At 38.5% G+C, this 21091-nt stretch overlaps 1 protein-coding gene across 9 annotated transcripts in view; it reads left to right on the top strand.

Annotated features, from left to right (window-relative positions):
* OSBPL8 (oxysterol binding protein like 8) overlaps positions 1–21091 on the top strand; it is a 96657-nt gene that overhangs the window by 35789 nt on the left and 39777 nt on the right. For 4 of the 9 annotated variants that reach the window (XM_074573617.1, XM_074573653.1, XM_074573638.1 and 1 more), the window contains exons 3-4: positions 3939–3975; positions 8950–9087. In XM_074573617.1, the coding sequence (XP_074429718.1) occupies positions 3939–3975; positions 8950–9087 (175 nt within the window). The remainder of the gene's footprint in view (positions 1–3938; positions 3976–8949; positions 9088–21091) is intronic. The other 5 variants (XM_074573669.1, XM_074573678.1, XM_074573661.1 and 2 more) reach the window with 3 other exon arrangements.

Here is a 21091-nt window from a genome sequence, read left to right as displayed (position 1 = left end):
ATTTTAAGAGAGATTGGACCCAGTAATTTTGAAGACCTTGAGTGTATGCAAATCCTGACACTTCACAGAATTTTTAATTTTTTGAAGGTTTGTGTTTGAGATTTTTCTGTATTTCTGACTGTAGGTACAATCTGATTTTTAAATTTTTTTTTAATTCCATTTGTCTGATTAAAATCCACAAAATACATGAGTTGCAAACATGTGTGAAGAATACTGATCAACATTTTGCTACATGGTTTAAGTCCTTTGGGGGGCTTCTAGGAGGTACCTGAAAAAGCCCATTTTCCAGGTGTCAGCTTTCTAATGTGTTATTTGGCTTACCTGTAAAAGAAAAACAGTGGAGGAGATCACAGAACTTGTTATTGTGTGTTTTTCTTTACAGAATCTAGGGAGACAAGTCTTACATTAAATGCTTTTCCTGTCTAATAATTAGGTTGATATATACTGTATCTGTTATGACAGCTCAGCAAACTGTTTTTGTAGTCTGGCACCATTAAATCAGTGCAGAATACTAGACACTTTGGTTTGAGTTCTTGTTTGAGAACATTTTTTGCCTATTTTTCTACAAAATAATAATTTAATTTAAACAAGCCTCACTGGCCCAGAACTCAGAGCATTACATGGGAATGTTTGGTGTGAACCTTTCTTTTTCTAAATTTTTTATTTAGAAACTTTTCTAGTCAGCTCGAATTTTTACCAAAACATGTATTTCATAACTATGTTGCCTTTGATATAACTTATACAGTCAGTCCTTGCTATTTAAATATATCATCAGACATAAAACTACCTTTTTTTCCTTGAAGTATAGAATAGAGGTCCTTTTTACTGATCAGCTTTGCAGGTTGGGTTAGTGGTCCTAAATTTAAATGTAACATGATTAATCTTAGTGATTTACAAGTATTAGAGAATGTCTTCAGGAACAGTCTGTCTTCAGCAGGGCGAAAGCTCTAACTTGGCTTTAAAACACTTAAACTCTATTAAGAATTTAACTGTAGGTTTAGATGTAAATCTAGTAAGTATTTTTAAAAAATGTGTCTTTCACAATGTGAGATTCAGACCTTCTAGAATGACATATGTTTTTGCTTTTACCCTAATTTTCAACAGGAAAAGGATTTTGTTTTATAGGACAAGTTGGCAGATACAATTTTAGATTCAGTAGCAGTTGTTATAAGCTTTATTTCTGAGAAATGAATGTTTAAAAATAGTACTTTTCTGAAGCACAGAGCTGCTTTTGTATGAAAACAGAATTGTGGCTGCTGACTTTTTTGATGGTTTATATTGCTGGTTTTATTCCTTAGTCTTAATCTAAAACTTAACTGGGAGGAGGGCTAGGTTTTGTATGTTTTGGTAGCAATATTTTTAACTAAATGTGCCTCGGCAGAAGCTAAATCAATCACGTAGTGTTGAGAACCTCCCTTGTCGAAGGACTTGTTCTGTAATCTGTAATCAAAGTCTTCAATTAAATAAATGTGAAAATAAGGGTAGGCAGTGTTTCTGGAAATAAGTGTGTGTTTCTCTTAATTTTATATATTTGGAATAAAAATTGTGGCATGTGATAGACAGGAATGCCCCGAGGGCAATCTTTTCAGAGAAAACATTGAAGTAGTAAACTGTCACATTTTGTTCCCTTAGGGGTTTGAATCCCGGATCTGCAGTGATATGAATTGCAGATGATAGAGGTGCAATAGGCTATTGGAAAATGAAGAGGTCTTTTTGTCCAAAAGAGTCTCATTTGAGTATCTTAACATCTTGCATCAATATTTAGAAACATATATTCTGGAAGCTTTAGGTAAATATGCAGGCCCAAATTGTTCTAACGAAGAGAGGGAGTTGACCAGCAACGGAGGCAGTTTGGTGTGTAAACAGAATGTCTGTTGGAGAAGATCAGGGACAGAGTTAGCCAGGCTTGTGTTTCAGCCTCTGGCGTAGGAGCTGTTTATACCAGTTCATAGGATTAACCATGCAATGCTAAAATATTTACATAAAAAGCCCCTGCATCGTCTCGGGTGACGGGTTGCCCTGCTCTGTGGTGTCATGTTGTATCTTGGTCAAGGCTGCTTGAGAGGCAGGCAGTGAGACAGGACCTGCTGCCGTGCTTTTTCACTCTGTTTCTTCAACCTGTAAGTACGCACTGCGAGCGAACATGCTGTGTGAGTCTCAGGAACTTCTGATCCTGTATGTCTGTTAACAATTTATTTTTCCAGTTCTCTTCTCTCTCTTCCCAACTTCTAGTGTGAAATAAAGCAGACCGGTGCTGAATAGTGGTGTTCCCATTCCTTCAGCTGGTTGCTGGATCTCTGTACAGTTACAGCAGACTCCTTTATCTTGCTCTTTTGCACTCACTATTGTCTTGAATCTAAAACCGGCATAGGATAATACAGTTATTGCCAGAACGTAACGTGTTTCCTAGTCTGCAGTATGTTACCTGTACATTAAAATGAAATGCATCGCCTTAAAAACCGTTGAATTCTTGAATGCGTTTCATGTGCTAGTACATAAGCCTGTCTGGTAAGTCCATGGGTTCCCTTAGCAGTGTTTCACTCTTTGACCTAAATTTAGTCTCTCACAGGGATAGAAGATTGTTTACCAAGTGCGCTTATAATTTATTTCAGCTTCTCTTGTTTAATCAAGTCCTTTTCCAGAAAGTGCAAAATTATGAAAGAAGGGTTCCCTCCCTTCCTTTCCACCTTTCCAAAGCTGTGTACTGCAATTGTAGTATTCTGATTGCAATACTTTACACTTTCACATTGCAGTTTCAATTTAACACGCCTAAGCAGCTGCAAGGGATAAAAATCCGTGTTTTGAGATCAAGAGCGTAAGACAAGACTCCTGCTTCCGAAGATTTTTCTTTTTCTTTTTCACGTTTCCTGCTGTTTAGTCCTGATAACAGAGAGGCAAGACTGGATCCTCTTTAAAGCAGGGCAAGGATTTCTCTCCTTTATGGAGCAGAAGGTTTTTGCTTGGGATATAGAAGATACAGTATGTTTGGATTTATCTTATTTTTAAGGAGGAAATGTTAATGCTGATCAGTTTGTTTGTTTTCTCCTCCTTTTCTGTTATTCGTGGGTTTCAAAGGTAGTAAATCCTTTAAGACATAGGTGGAACTTACCTTACATCTGAGCACAGTGGGATCTTAGCCCCGATTGTGGCCTTGGGTAGTAATGATTTATAAAAGATTTGATCCAATGTCGGAAAGGAGTACACAGTATTACAATGTAATTACTCTCCTGTAGTGCCTATATTTGATGCATTCAGTGGGACAGAGATCATTTTTTTTATACAACTCGATTCTTTGGAAATACTTTGATATAAAATGTCCTCCTAAATTTAAAACTGCGCTGCTTGTCTGGCATCCTAAGCATTTTAAAATGTTACCTGTATTTGTAGATGAACTGAATCTGTGGCTTCTAAGTTCGTGTTTGTGTGCAAAGGCAATTAGGCTTAGATCTGTCATTAGTGGGTGCTTGCACATTACTGATTGCTTAAAGGTTTTGTCTTTCCAAAACACCTGTCTGAAAGTGGAGCAGTTTTGGAAACAAATCTTGTGTTATTTCAGCTTTCTTCAGAGCTTGTCTTCTGAAAACATTCCAGCTAAAAATTTCTTAAAATGTATAGCGTATCAAGTCATATGAGCACTAAATTGCTGATGGAGAGGTTACACTCAGAATTAGCAGTTGGAGCAGTTGCTGTTTACTAACCATATACAATGATGGCTTCTATAAGCATATTTGTCAGTTTTGTTGCTTCAACTTTTCGAAACTGCTAAGTCTCTTGAGGTCTTGCCTTCGGTATTGAGGTGCATGTTGTATTTTAGTCATGAACTAACACTGTTTTCATTGTCCTTCTTTCCCGCTGCTGCTACTTTTGTGCACTTGCTTCTTCCTGGCCTGGATTTTTTTGTTTGCTGCTCTTCGTTCTTCAATTGTATGTGTGCACAGCATCATGGTGATAACAGAGACTCTCATGGACCATCAAGTAAGTGGCTCCCCTCTCCTACAGTATGTTTATACATATGTTCATAATAGCATATATCTTTGCAGATATGGTGTTGGGCTAAATACTGGGTTTTCTTCTGTGTTGTCATTGGGAAGCTGAAGTACAACAGAAATTTACTGTTGGAAAAGTATTTTACCTGGCATACTACTCATCTAAGTGTTTCCCTGCATTAACCATTTTTATTTTTTTTTTAGTGGGAAAAGTTTATTCTTCACATCTCCCAGTCATGGCTAGAAAATAAAAATAATCTTTTAAATTACTTATCTGGAAGAAAAAAAATATATTTATCAGTTTGAAATGAAACCTTCAAATTTTATTGTAGTGTTGACAATACAGACGTGGAAATAATGGTTCAGAAACAGTTTTATGTTTGAGCTTGTCTGTTTATGGTGCTATATGTTACACTTCATTTCTGAATATATAAATTTATTGAAATTAACAGGTGTGTATAGTGTAATACTCAAATAAGGACTGGACCTGGTTTGGTGATAGGGAAAACTTCTGTGTGTATATGTATGTGCATGAAGGGAGCAAAGACTTTAGTGCCATCGGTTCATGGGTGTTAGTATAATCGTGTGATTGGCAGAATAATTTTGCCTGGGATTAAGGGTTTGCATATGTGGGAAAGGAAAAGATGTAGGCACAAATTCTTTCTTTCTGTTGAGAAATCTGTGCAGAAGCCATGGCGTTAGATGATTATAGTCATTCAAAAATAATGTGGAATTGAATATAATAAAACTTTTCCTATATCTGATGTCCTTGTGCTATTTTCAAGAGTGTGGGCACTTCCACATGCTCATTGTAGAAACAGAAGACTGGGAATCTGCCACTTCAGATATTATTTTTTTTCATAGCTTTATCTGATGAAATAAATTGGCTGTAAAGACCTCAATTTGTGTTTCTTCTGATGCATGAATCTTACTGACAAACTATATATTAGTAATTTGATGGCCAGTATGAGGAAATTGAACAAAGTATGTACTATCAACTCTAATAGTTCTGTTGGTATTGAAATGTGCCCTCCAAAGAGTCGCGAGGAGGATTTGATACTAAGTGATGTTTCTTCTCTAAAATAACCCACTACTCATATTCAAGGAGATGGATGGTATGGGTTTAAACTCACACAGGTGAAGGAGAGGATGATGGAGATCTTCTTTCTCGTGGATGGGTGCTCTGAAATCTGAGTCTGAAAATAAATCACCACTTTGAGGCCATTGGGTGGAAGGAATGGTTGGCAATGCTAATGTATGTCTTGTTGGATACGTTAGGCGTATGCCTAACAAATCCGTCTTTCAAGTTGTGGAGATGGCATGTGAAATCTAAGAAGAATTAGGATCATAGGATCGTTTGGGTTGAAAGGGACCTTTAAAGATCATCTAGTCCAACCCCCCTGCTGTGGGGAGAGACATCTTCCACTAAGCTAGGTTGCTCAAAGCCCCATCCAGCCTGCTCTTGAACACTTCCGGGGATGGGGCATCCTCAGCTTCTCTGGACAACCTGTTCCAGTGTCTCACTACCCTCATTGTAAAAAATTTCCTTCCTATGTCCTGTCTAAATCTGTCCTCTTTCAGTTTAAAATCGTTGCCCCTTGTCCTGTCACTACAAGCCTTGATAAAAAGTCTTTCTCCAGCTTTCTTACAAGCCTCCCTTATATATTGAAAGGCTGCTATAATGTCTCCCTGGAGCCTTCTTTTCTCCAGGCTGAACAACCCCAACTGTCTCACCTTTCTTCATAGGAGAAGGTGCTTCAGGCCTCTGATCACTTCCATAGGTGAGGTGTTCACCAGGAACATTTAAAAAAAACCCAAGTTTTGGTTCTCCTCACCAAAACTCACTAGAAAGTGTGAGTGCTTTGAAGATTAGTCAGAAACTGCGTGTGGTTTTGCAGGTACACTGCATGTACCTGGGGACACCTGAGTCCAAAACTGTAAGTTTCAGTTTGGTATTTTGGGCAAATAAGAAAAACATGTTTGACTTGGAACATCATTTAGTCGTTCATTCTAACTTTTATTTCACAAGTGAGCAAGGTCACTAGAGTAAATGACCATTGCACTCTTTCAGTATCACTATTGGTTTTATTCTGTGAACATAACGAAATTCCAGGATAAAATCATTTCGTGCTTCAGATGAGTTCAAAATTAGTTGTAGGACCGTGAAGCATTGTCAGTAAATGGATGACTTTACATGCAGCGTATTTTTATACAGTTTATAAAATCAGTCCATCAGAAGCTATAAACAGCAGCCAAGGAGCCTCTACAAATTGCTAAATTATCAATTAATATGCACAAATTACATCTACTCTCTTAAAAAGATCTGCTTCAAGCAGTAGGTGTTTGATTTAATGGTATCTTGAAAAATCAGGTTTGTTACTAGCATAACTTTTCCCTCTTCTTTCTCCTTTCCAAGTATTTTTTCCTTTTCTTTGTAATAGTTTTCTTTGTTTCCATCTCTGTCTTTTAAGGTTCCAGAGCTCCTGCCATAAGATGCTTAAGGCATATCTTTACAGATCTCGTTAACTCCCTGAAGGTCCTGCTGATTTTACAGTGCTAAAAAATCAGGACATTAGTCAGTCTTTTAGAGAAAAAAGATGGAAGCCTCTTAGTGATCTTATTCACTGTCCCCTGCTCAAAGCAACAGGTATGCTCTCCCTTGCCTTGTTTTCTCCCTCATCCCAAAGCAAACGTCTGAGCATCAGGGTGAGGCATTTTGAAGGAAGGGGACAACTTCTCCCTAGTGGCTGCTACAGCGTGAATAGACATTTATATTCTTAATTGATTTATTTCCATTTGTTTAGTACTTTTATGATGCTTTTTATAAAAAAGGAGATTTTAAAACTTTCCTGCTAATCGTCCTTCAGCTTTATAAATTGAATTTCTCAAAAGCCCACTTGATTTAAGTTCATCTTGAATCCCCAGGTATGCCAAGTGCTTACCACAAGATATTCTATGTTAGGGGATACATGAACTGTATTTTGTAGGAAAAGAGCTCGTCTGACACTGCTAGCAGTCTTTGCAGGACCCAAATTGAGTCTGCAGACTAACAAAGGTGCATGAATTCAATAGTGAACTTGAAGCTTGTAACCCTGTGGGTGTTACTGAGTTAACATCACTGAGTTCAGTTCATGCTTTGGTAAAACTTGAGTGCAGAGCTTGCTTATGCTCCAGATTGCTGGCCAATACTGCCTCAGAAATGATTGCGTCTCAGCAGCTTAAAAAAACTTTGGAATTTCCAAAGCTTAAAAAAAAGCTATCAGTGCTGCATGCTGCCTGTTCAGAAACAAGCCTTCTGCCCAGGTCACTCAAGGAAAGGTTGTTAGTGCCATTCCTGCTGCAAAGGGGGTCTCCAACATGTCTGGCAGCGCGGCAGGCGAGGTGCTCACCTGTGGGGCCAGAGCACTGCCCACGGTGGGGGGGCTGGCCGGGGACACCTGCGTGAGGGGCTGCGAAATGCCATTCTTATGTAGCTGAATGGCCGGTGGCTCTTAGAGGGTGCCTTTCAGCTAGTTGGTTCAATATTGGTACTTACTTCCCCGCACCTTAAACATTTTTAAAACAAGTAAGCATAGCTCATTCCCCTTGAAGAGACCCATTTTGTGTGAGCCTGTGAAGTAGCTGTTTTCTAGCTCCCCTTTTATTTTTCAGTTCAGATACTTTTGTGGTGCAGTCCCTTCCCAAGACTTCGGCAACTCCCCTGCTCCCCTCCTTTCCCCTTACTTGTAGCTGCAGGAAAAGAAAAAGCTAGTTTGGTGGTACCGTAAGAAGAGCAAAGTCAGTCACTACTTTGAAGTATTGGCCTTCTGGCACTGACAGACTTGAACTCTGAACTGGTAAAATGAGCTCTTTACCTCCGCTGTCCGTCTCCTCACATATTTTTCCGAAGCAGCAGTCTGCATAGGGTATAGTTTGTCTGTAACAGAGCTTTAGATGGTTTATCTGATGTAGGAAAATAGTACAGGGGAATATCCTGGCATCCTTGCATTCTTCATACTGCCTTGTGTTTATGCTAGGCTTTGCTGAAAAAATGGTTCCGTTACTGTAATAATAGTAGAACTAAAGCTACGAGGAGGGCCTCTTTGCCCTTTGCAGATTCCTTTCAGAAAATGGAACTTATTTGTTTAGGCTAGATCTTCTACTGAACTTGTAAAACAGTTTGAAGAAAGGTTGGGAACTCTTAAAATGAGCTGTGTCCTAAGTTCCAATCTTTTAGGCAGGCTCTTCTTCAGTGAGAAACTTTTGTTTCCCCCTCTGATCTCTTTTTGTCAGTCTGTCTACTTCCACAAGACATGTGTTCCTGAGTCAGCCATTCGTTCTTCCACTATCAAAAAGGTACCACTTTGTTGTGTGCAGCTTAAAGAAATGTACAGACACCATAAACAGGATGGCTGGCCAGGCGATCCTACAAATAGCTAGAAGACATCCAACAAGTCTGGTAAGACTGGTAATATTCAAGGATAGTAACTCTTCTGCTTTAAACCTTTCCCTTGACAGAGTCTATACATGATCTTTATTAATAAGACTTGTTTCTTGTGATGTATGTGCATATGTTCATCTTAGCTTTCTGGGATGGTGGCACAGCTTGATCTGGCAAGCCGTTTTCTGGGTTGGCTGTGTTGTGGCTAGTTAAACCAAGAACAATCACAAAAGTGGCAAAGAAAGCAGGATTTCCTAAGTTAAGTAACAGCTCAGTGCTGTATCTGTATTCAGTAGCAGCCTTTCCTACGTCCTTCTAGTTTTCGTTTTCATCTTCTGCCTCATGTCTTAGACCAGTCTCGTTGGCTCCTTTCTGCTGTCCCCTCCAAAGCAAATCTCTGGTTTGAAATCCTTATTTTCAAGAATGAAAAATTTTGCAAGACAGCATTTGAATACCAGTTTCACAGATAGCAGTGAAGTTGTTAATAGAAATCTATGCACAAGCACATAGCATCGTTGAATGAGCATCCATTTTCTATTTCAGCAGCGGTAACAAACAGTGATGAATCACAGCTTTTAACTCCAGGAAAAATGAGCCAGCGCCAGGGGAAAGAAGCCTATTTTACTCCAACCAAAGAGTTATTCCAGCCTTCTCTCAGCCCAGGAACTGGCCACAGCCATGGTAAGACAAAGCTTTTTCTTTTACAGAGGTTTTAAAGAACTTAAATGCTGACATTAATTATCTGTTCCAAATGTTGGTTCAAAAACATGGTCTTTCACAATGAAGAGGTAAGGAAGAAGGCATATTGAAATATTGTATGTAATTCTTTGCATCCTATGTGTTAATCACAAAGTGAAAGAAATGCATTACGTGGTACACTAGTTTATTAAAGCATGTTATGATGTGTGGGAGAACAGTCCACCTGATGGTAAATCATTACCTGTGTGTAATCCTGTAACTGATCGTCACATTAATGTCTCATGTATTTAAGTTGTTGTCCTGGCCCTGTGTCTTTACACAGAAGTGTTATGATACACCAGCTAAGCCTGGAACCTTTGTGGAAAGATCTTTTAACAATTACTTCTACTGAAAGGTCCTTCCCTTTAGGAAAGGGGAAAAAAAATTACCTCAACACTACCTTTTGCCAGCTTTCAAACAGTCCTCTGCCTTGCTAAATCTCTTGAAAACAAACTCTGAGGGGATCTGTGTGAGCTGATTGGATGCAAAATGAAACTTGTCGGTAGACCTGACATGTTGATAGTCTGTTTAAAAAAAAACAAACAAAAAAACCCAACAACCAAAACAAAAAGCAAGCCTTAATTACTCTCCTAGTGTTTATTTGCATTTGAAACTGCTTCTGTTGTCCTGTTGCCTAGGGTATGGTTAGATGTGTTTGTTATGGTGTGTGGAGTCCTTAGTGAAAACTGAAAACTTCAGGCTTTTTTCATTAACATTCTCTCTCCTTTTACTCTTGGCAGCCATGCAAGTCATCTGTGCTTCCTTTAGTTCTTGTCATGAGTAGTGTTTCTGAGATTATTTATTTTTTCGTATGAGCCCCCCTAACTCCTGTAGTGTGCTTTCTCAAAGTAATGATATTAGTCCATCAGAGTAATAAAGACAGTTTCTCAGGTAACTTTGAATCACTTTCTTGTTTTCCCATTCAGTACCACTCAGATAAAAAGACAAAAACTTTGAAACCAAAGATAATTGTTAACAGGTTGAATCTGGTAGTCTTTTAGTGTATTTTAAGAATTATTATGGTAGTATTTTCAGTGCTAACCACAGGTAGCTCTGATATATTTTCTAAAAGCTGCTGTTATCTCACTGGAACAGCACCTGATGTTTTCTGGCTTGTGTTGTGTTTAGTCTGGGATTATTTTCTGTAGAATATACATATATAACTTGTTTGTAACTTTATGTTTTTTGGTTATTCTCTCTATGTACTGTGTTGTATCCCTTATTAGACAAATGTTGTAGTTATATAAATGTATTTGAATATTATATCAAAGTCTTCCTTTTAATGTTGCTATTCCCACTAATTTATAAAAGGAAACTGTTGTGCTTTTTTAAGGGCTTTCATTCATAGGAAGGTCATTAAAACTGGTTTGAAAGGCACTAAGACTTGATTATGCTATGTCAAACTCCTTGCAGATATTAAATCTTCTCTTCTGCTTTTTTTCCCTCTTATTATTTCTAGGCTTATATAAGTGATTTTAAGCTCGTTAAAGGTATCTGTGTCTTTTTTAGCATCAGTCATCACTGACTTAGTCTTTCAGGAGCATTATTAGAAGAGAGACTGTAGTTTCATGAACTAATTGGCTTGCAGTCAGTTTAAGTAGTTGAAAAGGTATCATGTGGGCTAGGCTTCAGTAACCTTTAATTACTAACTTCTAGTCTATCTGCAACTCAGGAGGCATAGATTTGATTTTTATGGAGGTGGTTGATCCACATTTAGAAGTTGGGTGGTTATTCTGTGGTAGTTATTCTTACAGGGAAATTACAGTGCTGGTGAAAATGTGAGCTTATTGCATAGGGAAAAGAAATGCTGTGCAAGCCTGAAAAATATGAAGAGCAGAGTTTAAAGTGATGGTGTACTTGAGGCTGACTGTTGTAAATGAAGTCCAATTAACAAAGGTCTTTACAATATACCTGTAGTATTATATGATGAGAATATGCAGAAATATAATAAATGTTTAGATAAAGTATTTAAAGACATTTACTATGAACTAAATGGAGATACTTTTAGTCACTGGCACCTGAATGCATCCTTAGGAGATGGGTAACGTAAATAAACAATTCAAAAGCATGCTAGGCACAGGATAAAAGAGAATTCAAACAGAAAAAAATGTAAGATACAGTCTACAAAGAACTGATTTAATGTGTATAAAGGGGAGCTGTGACATGGATACTTGGCTTTTGCTGCTGGACAGTTTGATGATGTTGGATGCTATTTGGCCATTGTTATCTAGGTTATATTTCCTGCTGCCTGAATAAAAAAGCCTATGTGGAAAAGCCAATTTTGTATAGAGCTTGTGGTTAAAAATAATTGAGTTCAGATGAAATCAAACCTATGAAGAGGCAGTCTTTGGAGCAACCAGTACTTTGCTGTTAGGGGGGGAAACACCACCATGTGTGTCGAGTTCCTTGGCTGGCCAGCAGCCATCCAGGGAGAGGCATGCTCAGTGCCCATCACTTGGAAAATCTACTGGAACAAGCTTAATTAGTGTCTTCTGCTTGTGTTTTAAGTAAGATCCTGATTACAAGTATTACAAATATGATTGAAAGTAGATGAGAACTTGAGTCTTAATATGAGGGAGTCGAGGTAAACATTTAACATCTGTTTGGGCCATTAGCTCCCTATTTGGAACCAAGGGTGAACCATGTAATGTGTCATTATGAAGCTGTAGGTGGTATTTATTTAATGATTTTAAGTGCTTCAGTGTATAAATACTGGGTTTTAATTTACGTGACCATAGCTCTGGATTTCTTTTATTTTCCTGTTGTTGGTTTCTTAGTTTAAAACATTGCTGCTTCTTTCTTTGCTCCTTTCGCTCTTGTGAGATGGAACTGAGTATGTCATCTGAGCCAGGGATGGGAGTCTTCTTTTTGGAGTCCAGTACAGATCTGTTTTATGACTGCAGAGCATTGTTTAGTGATTGTTCAGAAAAAGTCTATTTATGTTGTTGTTCTGCGTAATGTTTGCAGGAAGAAGTTGCACCTTCTTATTTTACACGATCTTTTTAAAATTCTTGAAGATATGCTGTCCTTTATTCTGAGGCTGAAGACAAGCTTATCTTTTGGGCTACAGACTGGCCTTTAAAGGTCTAGAGGTCAGACTCGCTCCCTTAGAAAGCTTCAGCAAGGTTGTTTGACAGAAATATATTAGAAAAACTGATGGTGGGGATTGTGCTTGTTTATTACGCTTACCAGTTTATGTAACCAATTCAGAATTTTAGTGTTGCAAGGCTAACTCAGCTGTATATAGCATTGGTCCTGAGATGGACTTGTAATTTTAATTATTGTGGCTTTAATTTATTTCTGCCTTGTCCATCATTAGTGAACTAGAGGGTCAGAATAAGCCAATCCTGATCATATCACTGCAGTTATAATTTGTTCTGTGGAATAAATTTGTTGAGCCTCCAAATGTCAATGCCTTTAAGTTGGATAATAGCAAAATACAAGTGCCATCTAGGGTAAAAGGTGGTAACACTTGGATGTGTTGAGGTACAAGAGACATCAAAACGAACCTAAAAACTAGCTTTTTGCATCCACAGTGTGCTAGAAAGGATTTAATAAAGGTATAAAGTTGACTTAACTAGGCAACCTGTTGCATTCCATGTGGTACCACCATTTCTAGAAAGCCATCAGTATAACTTTTCATGGGAACTTTAAGCTCAACTGCACAAAGGAGAGCATTGTGATTATGGAGCTTCTCAGCACCATAACTCAGGAACTCCTTGTGGAGGGGGCCTTGCACAGCTCCACATAGAGTTGACCTTGAAAACTTTTACTGATTTTCCTCACTTTTCATTGTATTTGTTTAAGAAAGCAGTTTCTAGACTCTCATTCAACAGATCACTCAAATGGATTACTTTGCTTCTCAAATCAGGGTGGGAAGTGATCAAGCAGTGATAAAGATTTGGCAAGAATTTGGAAGATCAAACTTTCTGAAGGAAATATTTTTTCCCCACATACAGTCTTTAATTCTAACTTTTGAAGTCTTTAATTGTCCTTTCATAACATCTGTCAAGGTAGTCATGTCTCTAACTTGTCAATGCTGTGTATTGCATGGGAATGTTGCCTTCTGGTATATGTTGTATGTTCAGATCATTGTTGGTTTTCTTCTGCCTTATATGCTAGGCAATGAGACCTTCCTACTTCTCCCGGCCTTCAACATACCAGATGATTGTACTTCGTTTTTTGCTAAATACTTTATTTAGAATTGTCAGACTTGGAATTGAACTGAAATAATTCAGTACCCTTTTGATGTAAACTTTAATAAATTTGGGGAGTTAGCTTTTGCTGTAAATCTTTGCTTATGTTTGTGGAATGGTGTGTTTTTAGGCTTTGGTGAACTAGCGTGGCCTTGACAACTCACCAAGACCATATTTTTGTAAGTGCAGTGCATATAGATACTAGGACTGATAAAACATCTTTCAATTCTAGCAGTTGACACATAGATTGAACAATGCTAATTTAGCTCATTTTCTGTGTTTGCATTCTATAGTTGAAAATGTTACTAGCCATTAATGAACAAACTACTAAACTTTTGTCGAGCTTATTTGGGGGATTTTACTTTTTTTTAACCTACCTGTGTGTGACAAAAAGGAATCATTGAAAAAACTATTTTATTACAGTTAAAAAAACCCACACGGAAAATATAGAGTCCAAGACTGCATTTTCAAAAGCTGTAGAGCACAACTCTGCTTGTTGATGTAAGCTGTTTATGTTGTTACACAAATTATCCCTGGTAAATTGGATTCTTGTAAATCTTGTTAACTCAGACTTACGTTAGGATACCGCTTTATTTATTTGATAAAATGCATTAATGTAGAAATAATGATCACTTAAAATTTATGAAAAAAATCAGAAGTCTCCTCAGAAAGGGATTTCAGTATTTTCTAGTTTACAAATATTCTGTTAAAACATATTTCAGACTTTTTAGGAAAACAGCATAAGTGCTTAAATAATAATAAGCTGTAATTGTGGTAAAGAGAGAAATCTAATTAAGATACTGATATTAAAAATTCTGTAATAGGATGTTTGAAAATGCCTGACTTTTCTTTTTTAACAGTATTCACATTGCCTGTTTATGGCTTTGTTTAATGAGAGTTTGTGCTGTTGTTACTTGTGTGCCTTTCAGTGTGTGTTACAAAGTATATATGATTAAATGCTTTTCTACTTTTTAACTTGCTAGTAACTTGCATACGTGTTTGTTTGTTTGGGAGATAGTCTCCAGTCTTATTTTTTAAGAGTGTGAAGAGGTGAAAATCCACATGAAGAAGAATGGAAAATTCACAACATTCATTAGAGAAACATTTTGCGATTTTCAGTTTTTGTGGATTTGAATGAGGACTCTAAATTTGCAGATAGTGCTAACGAGAGCATCATCCAAATTTAAACAGGAATAAATAGCAGTGGTGCTTGTGTTGACAATATTATATTTAATACTTTAAGGCTGGCAACTCAGCAAATGATGCATTAAGATTTTGGAGCTCCAGTTTCTATATTTCATGTGGGTAACAATGACCTGTGCAGACAAGCTTTCTGGCTCAAGAACTCTGCTGCATCAGCCCTCAGTATTTTTCCTGTCTTTATTCAAAGCATTAACAAGATGCACATGGGGTGAAAGCGTGAGTAGTATCTGGGAAGAGCATGTTCGGACGATGAAGATTGAAGAGGTATTTTACAATAATGTAAATTTTGAGCTAAGTTAACAGCTTCTTGCTGTCTTCTTTTTTCTTTTTCTTTTTTTTTTTTAAAGTCAGTTCATCAAATAAGGGTAAGAAGTGAAAGTGTGTGCCCAGAAGGAGATTGAGCTGGGAAGAGAAATGGGATCTGCCCCTCCTTTCCAGTAGAGCAGTAGCAGTTTTTAGTTCAGTTTGCAATGTGATGAAAGTGTATGATGTTTTATGTGACTGAGAAACAGAAGGGGCTTAGGTGCAGGGAGGTGGATTGACAGTGGAAGCAGAATTACAGGTCTGCCAAAAATTATCCCAATGAATAGAAAGGAGGAGGTGAAGCTGATTTTGGAGTAGAATAAGGGCATTTTTGGCTCTGCTGAGCCTGTACTAAAGGCTGTTTGCTCCAGAGTAAACATCTAAAGGACATGCTAGGATTTTAATCCATAGGACACTGCATTTGGGGAGAAAAATGCAAAGGTAACTGTTTTTGCATGTCAGAGAAGGTGGAGAGTGAAAAATAGATGTTTTCAAGCAGTAGGTCCTAAAGAACACTTCATGCTTGCTGAAGGGACAAGATGCCTTTGGGGCCTTAATGACCAAGAAAATACAAGACTTGGACATTACTGTGTATCCAAGGCAGCTAACAAGTTAAAGGTGGTTTATTAGAGACTTGTACAGCTTGCAGCCTGTAAAAAACACTTGTTTCAGGTGTTTGGCTCAGTTGACAGCAGAAACAGCATGTTTTGTTTGACCAGACAGTAAGAAATATCTGGAGCTTCTGACTCTCATCATACGCGTTCTGGCTCACTGGTGGTCTGCATGCAAGAAGCTCTAGAGACATAGCACCAATCCCCTCTTACCAGCTGTTAGGGGAAGATTGATTACTTTGGTTCAGTGGAAGGAAAGATACAGCCCCATGTCAGTGAACTCGAAGCCTTTTTGAAGTATTCAGCTCTACCTGAGATGGGCTTTGGTCCTTTGGCCAGATTTCTGTCAGGAGGTCACAAGAGCCTGTTCATTCATATAGGTGCACGAGGCTGAAGCTGCAGCGGCGAGGCACTGCATTGGAGCTGGAGAGAGAAATCCTGCATGCCTGTGGTTATGGCAGATGTGTGCATTGACCATGGGGGAGGCTTGTAACTCCACTGGTAGAATACTCATTGACGCTTAAATGCGAGCTCTGACTTTTCTTTCAGCTAGCATTTTCAGAGTGTTAATATTTCTTTTTGATAACGGTATTTGGCTTGCAGATGGTAAAATCTTGCCAACCTATCTGGTTCCAAATCAAGCTGTTTCCTGGGCGGTTGGGTTGTGTCCTACCTTTGATAATGATTTCTGTTTTTATTCTCCTGTTTCCTTTGACTTTACTCTCTACAGACTAAGACAGACTTAGTCATGGAAGTAACTTCATGCAATCTCCTGTTTCCCTCTGCTATATATGCCCTTTAAATAGAGAAGAATGGCTAAATAATTTATTATCTTGGTACAGTAAGAACAACTTATTATGAAGCATGTCATGTTTTTTTTACCTCACTTCGTCTTTCCATAAGACTGTCTCACTCTCTCAGCACTAGACAAGAAACCGCCAGTGTGCTTGTTGAGGCTGTCCAACGAGCTCAGTTTTTCAACAATTATTAACAGTAATATTGCTTCTGAAGTCAGGTACCTTCTCTGTAGAGTAAGTGCTTCTAATGTCTTAGAAAAATGTTAATGCTTTTGCTTTCTCCTGCCGCGTGGGAATTCTGTCTAAAACCTTGTAAGCCCTTGCACTTGGAGAGTCTTGGTCTCTCTTGCTGTATTCTTGGGAGGTATTTTAATTTGTCTTACTTTGTCTTTCAATGCGGAGGAAGTATTTTGTAATTAGCAGTGTGTAGGAGCCATGTGGACTGGTTCTCTAGGTAGTTCTGGATTAATATCTGTTGTACTGCTGCAGGGACCTGACCCCAGTGACACGGGTGGCCACCTTTCGGTTTTATGACGGAGCATCTCATGGAGGTGAAGCCCCACTTTGTCAAAATTGTGCGACATGTTTGGAACAGCTTTAGTGATGTGTGTCTCAAATGGGTTGTGAGTAAGGTTCTAACTCACAGCAATCAAGGAAGGACTTTGACCTCTAAATAATCTAGTTTTAGCTTGTGTTACCAGACTGAGTTTCTTGTGAAAAGTTTTAAGTTCTGCTGTGTGTGGTTAGGCTCTTGAATCTATTATCTTGACCTCCTGCATTCTTACTGTAGTGCATACTCTGGCACGTTCCTCTCTGCAAGTCATTGTGTGTTTATTAAAACTTGCCATTTCTGAAATGCTACTCCACCCAGTATTTGTGGCTTGGGTAAATTGCACGTACTCCTTTCTGTGTGGGTTATAGCTTTATGAAAGCTTGGTCCTGGGTTTGAAAGGCACAGCAGGGCTGATTACTGTGAAACTTCTCCAGCAAGTTCTCTTTGTCCATGACAATCCCTGCAGAGCTGGCCTACTTGAGCCTGAACTGTGACCTTGAGAATTTCATAAGGGCTGAGATGAAAACTGTTGAAACCTGAGCAGTGAGCGAGCCTATTCACTTTGGGTGGGAGGAGCTGAGCAGGAGTGTTAGCGGCCAAGAGGTGCAGCTGCCAGCAGGGCACTGGGAGCCCTGGTGTTCATTCATAACCACTCTCAGGCGTGCTTCTGGAACTGCTCCTCAGCTAAGCTGCAGCCGACTTGGAAATACCAGCGAACAGAAGAATATTTGGTGAAAGAAACTTGCCACTGTAAATAACCAACATAACTTGTAGCCTCGTTGTTCTGATGTCTTCTTTCTGAATCAAATATTGGTGTCTAAAGGCAAGTATATCTTTAAAATCCTTTTTGTTAAATAGGAGAAAAACACTTTCACTTAAAGTCCATGGGCAATAATCAGGTGTTAGATAAAACACATTTATAGGTATGATAGTCTAGCAGTTTCCTTTTTTTGTTTTCTGCATGCTGCAAAGAGTCTGTGTGTACTGCATGTAGAGAATTATTTATGACCTTTTCCTTTGTTGGACTGTGGGGAGAATTCTACTGGAAAATGTAGTGTTGTCAAGATGTCAGGGCAAATTATTGTCAGAGTTGAAGGGCAAGTCTAAAAAGCTTCTGCGTTCTCTGCTACACCATCAGCTTTCCTTCCTCCTCCTCCTCCCTTTAGCTTTCACAGAATTCGGTTTTAAGAAGATTTTGGGTTTTCCTTGTATACCTCTAAAGGGGAAAAGGAATATTTTTTTTTTTAATTTGCATCACTAGATATACTCTTAGTTATATTATTGCATCAGTATCAGTTTGTGTAATGTGTTCATTATTTTAAACTTATAACATCTATATAAAAAGGATTATTATATTTAAAATTCCTCAGTTGTTATAGTTAAGAATATATTTGATTTGAGTTAAACTTCCATGCTTGGAATTCACACCTGCACAGTTCAGAGAGGTCTTTTTTGATATGCCTATGGTTTTTTTTCAGCTGTAAATATTTTTTGATTGAATAAATGTTTTAAAACTAAAACCAGGCTTTGTCAAAAGTTTTCATGCACTGTTGGAATTGCACGAGTCTTCTGTTTACCTTTGTTTTGTATACTGAAGTTTAAGTTTTGCCACAGGCAATATCCTGGAAGAATGTCTTAAGCACAGGATTATGATTTGTTTTTCAGCCAGCATTTACTGCTGAAGAAGCCCCGATTGAGTAGCTGATATAAAAGATACGTTCTGTCCTTTAGAAAATGTATACAACGGACAAGTTTTCCATCTCTAAAGAGATGTTCAACAGATTTACTGGGAACAGATTCTTCCCCCCCGCCCCCAGCCAAGATAGGTGAACTAAATATTTCAGTCATGTTTACTTTTTCCTACTGATTTAGGTATTATATAAAACAGAGAAACCAGGAGACTTTTTCTCCCTTTGGAGTGGCATATTTAGTCTAGTGCCCGCTTTCATGAAGTACTTAACTTTTGTTATGAGGAATCTTATTTTTTCATGTACAGATACACAGTGGGACACACCTGATATATTTAGGCTAGAGTGCAGACACCTTCCTGTTTATGCAGGCTTTTCAGCTGTGTCTGACTTCTGCTGTTGGATGTGGCTGTAGTTCTGTTTCTGAGTATTTTGGAACCATGTAAACTTCCAAGCTGTGTATGTTCATGCATTTTCTTAGTATATGAATTATTAAGACACTGAAAACTGATATCAAAAGGGCAGGTGGCTTCCTGTGACGTTACTCTAAGATCACCTAATAAATTATATTAATTCTAGTTTTATCAGTATATTGGCCCGTTCTGCTATTCTGTCTGAGTTTATTTTTGGGGAGGGGAGAAGAGGGAAAAGGAATTTTTTTATTAATTTTTGGGGGGTGTGTCTAATATTTAGCGGCGAATGAAGTGCAACTTTCAATTGTCATGTACAGAACATGCAAATAAAAGCACTTCCAACTACTTAAAAGTATGTCTGTGTCCTTTCAGGAATCAAATTTATGGCAAGGAATTAAAAGGGTTTCTAAGCTTTGGGCGCTGACTGTGTGGAGAGCAGAAACCCCTTTAATGTCCCAGGTTGATGCTCAAGAGTTACAATAAACTTTAGTCTAGAATCACGCCATGGAGAAGAATGCTCATTTTTATTAAATGTTACAGATTCCTTTTGATCTAACAGCCTTTCAGCAGCGTGTCAACTATCTCTTCAGTAACACACACTGTTTTGAAGTAGTTGAAGCAAATGAGCATGCGTATACAAGTGTTAGCAGGCATAATAAATCACAAGCTGTTGAAAAGTTGGAGAACTAGTGAATTTTTACATCCAAACCATGTAATTAACTGTTTTACCACTGCAGGTTTAAGTGACATATGAAGATGACTCGGTGGAGGGGAGGAAAATAAAAGAGGAAGCTTAAATTAGATTTCTTTCTTTTCCCCCTTCTTTGCGGTGGCAAGACAGTCATACTTTGGCAAAAGGCACAGAGTCTGCCTCTCCTATACAGCTGTTGAGTTAAAGAAGATGGAACCTAGTCAGAATACCTGGCTAACGGCTTCCTTGGTTGGGAGATAGCTTCAGAGAGGGGAAATGTAACATTATCCTTACTGAAATTCTTAATTTTGTCTACCCATAGATTTCAATTTCACTTCTAAGTGGAGAAAAGGGCATAGGAAGGAGGAATAGGTTTTTAATCTATTCTTGTTTACAGTTTGGCTACATGAACAGTGTCAAGGGACCTGAGAGGGCAGGGAGAGAAATATGGGAAGAACCTTCAGGATTACATTGTTTCCTCAAAGCCGTGGATGTCTCCCACTTTTTACTAAAATGAACACAGTGTGGCAGAGAAGACTGTCCTGGAAGAACCTGGTAGGCTGGCAGAGTCATGCTCAGAAGTGGCTCCAGAACTGGCTGGCACAGTGGCTGGAGGCAGACGAAGTGGTGTGGGTGGCTGGTGGTGGAGCCTCCTGTTACTCTGTGCGAGCCTGCTGTCCAGTACAGGACACGGTAATGTCCTGATAGCAGTGTCAGCAGAGCCTTCCTGGGCAGGGTCGTAGCCCTGACTCTGAAACGTGAGATAACAGACCCATTAACTGGGCAAGATAGGTCTGTAATGAGAGGATACAGTTCCTTCTGTGTGTAAGGGCAGTTTTTCTACTGCAGCTTTCTCTTTATTTTAATTAGAAAGAAATGCATATTCTGAAGAGATTTGGACCCAAGGCAGTTTGCTGTTTTGTAGTTAAGAAGACAGATTTGTAGAAGTGATGTGGAGCTGTGTTTATTTTTAAAAATAATAAAAAAAAAAGTGGTGTTCTCCCTCCCTGCATTTCCTCCTTATTGCCCCACCGTTCCACTCTTTAAGGTTTTCAGCTGTTCTTTCTGTTCCTTCCGGGACATCTGGACAAGAACTGCTTCAGCTGAGGGAAGTATGAGACACAGTCATGGATAAATGGAGACAGGCCTGAACATAAGACATCCTCATCCAGTTTCTCCCCCTCCCTGTGCCCAAGTGAATAGAGTTTTTCACTGCTTGTACTAAAGAAGCGAAAATTACAGATCACACATAATGGTTTCTATTGATGGGTCATATTTGTTTTTTTCACTTACATCTTTTTTCGTTGGCGTGTATTTGGGACATTAGATTGTTAAGAGGCATGAAGAAATTCTAGTGATTCATAGGATACTGGAAGCTACTATGTTTCATCATCAGAAAAATTATTTTCAGTGTTTTCTGTATGTGTCTTAGTGTATGTATATATAGGTACTAGTGCACATACACTCAGCACAGTTGAAACCTGTCACAGGG

Source organism: Larus michahellis, chromosome 1 (assembly GCF_964199755.1).
Source record: "Larus michahellis chromosome 1, bLarMic1.1, whole genome shotgun sequence".
In the NCBI taxonomy this organism is placed as follows: domain Eukaryota; kingdom Metazoa; phylum Chordata; class Aves; order Charadriiformes; family Laridae; genus Larus; species Larus michahellis.
The sequence above is the reverse complement of the archived record's forward strand: the minus strand, read 5'-3'. Positions and strand labels throughout refer to the sequence as shown.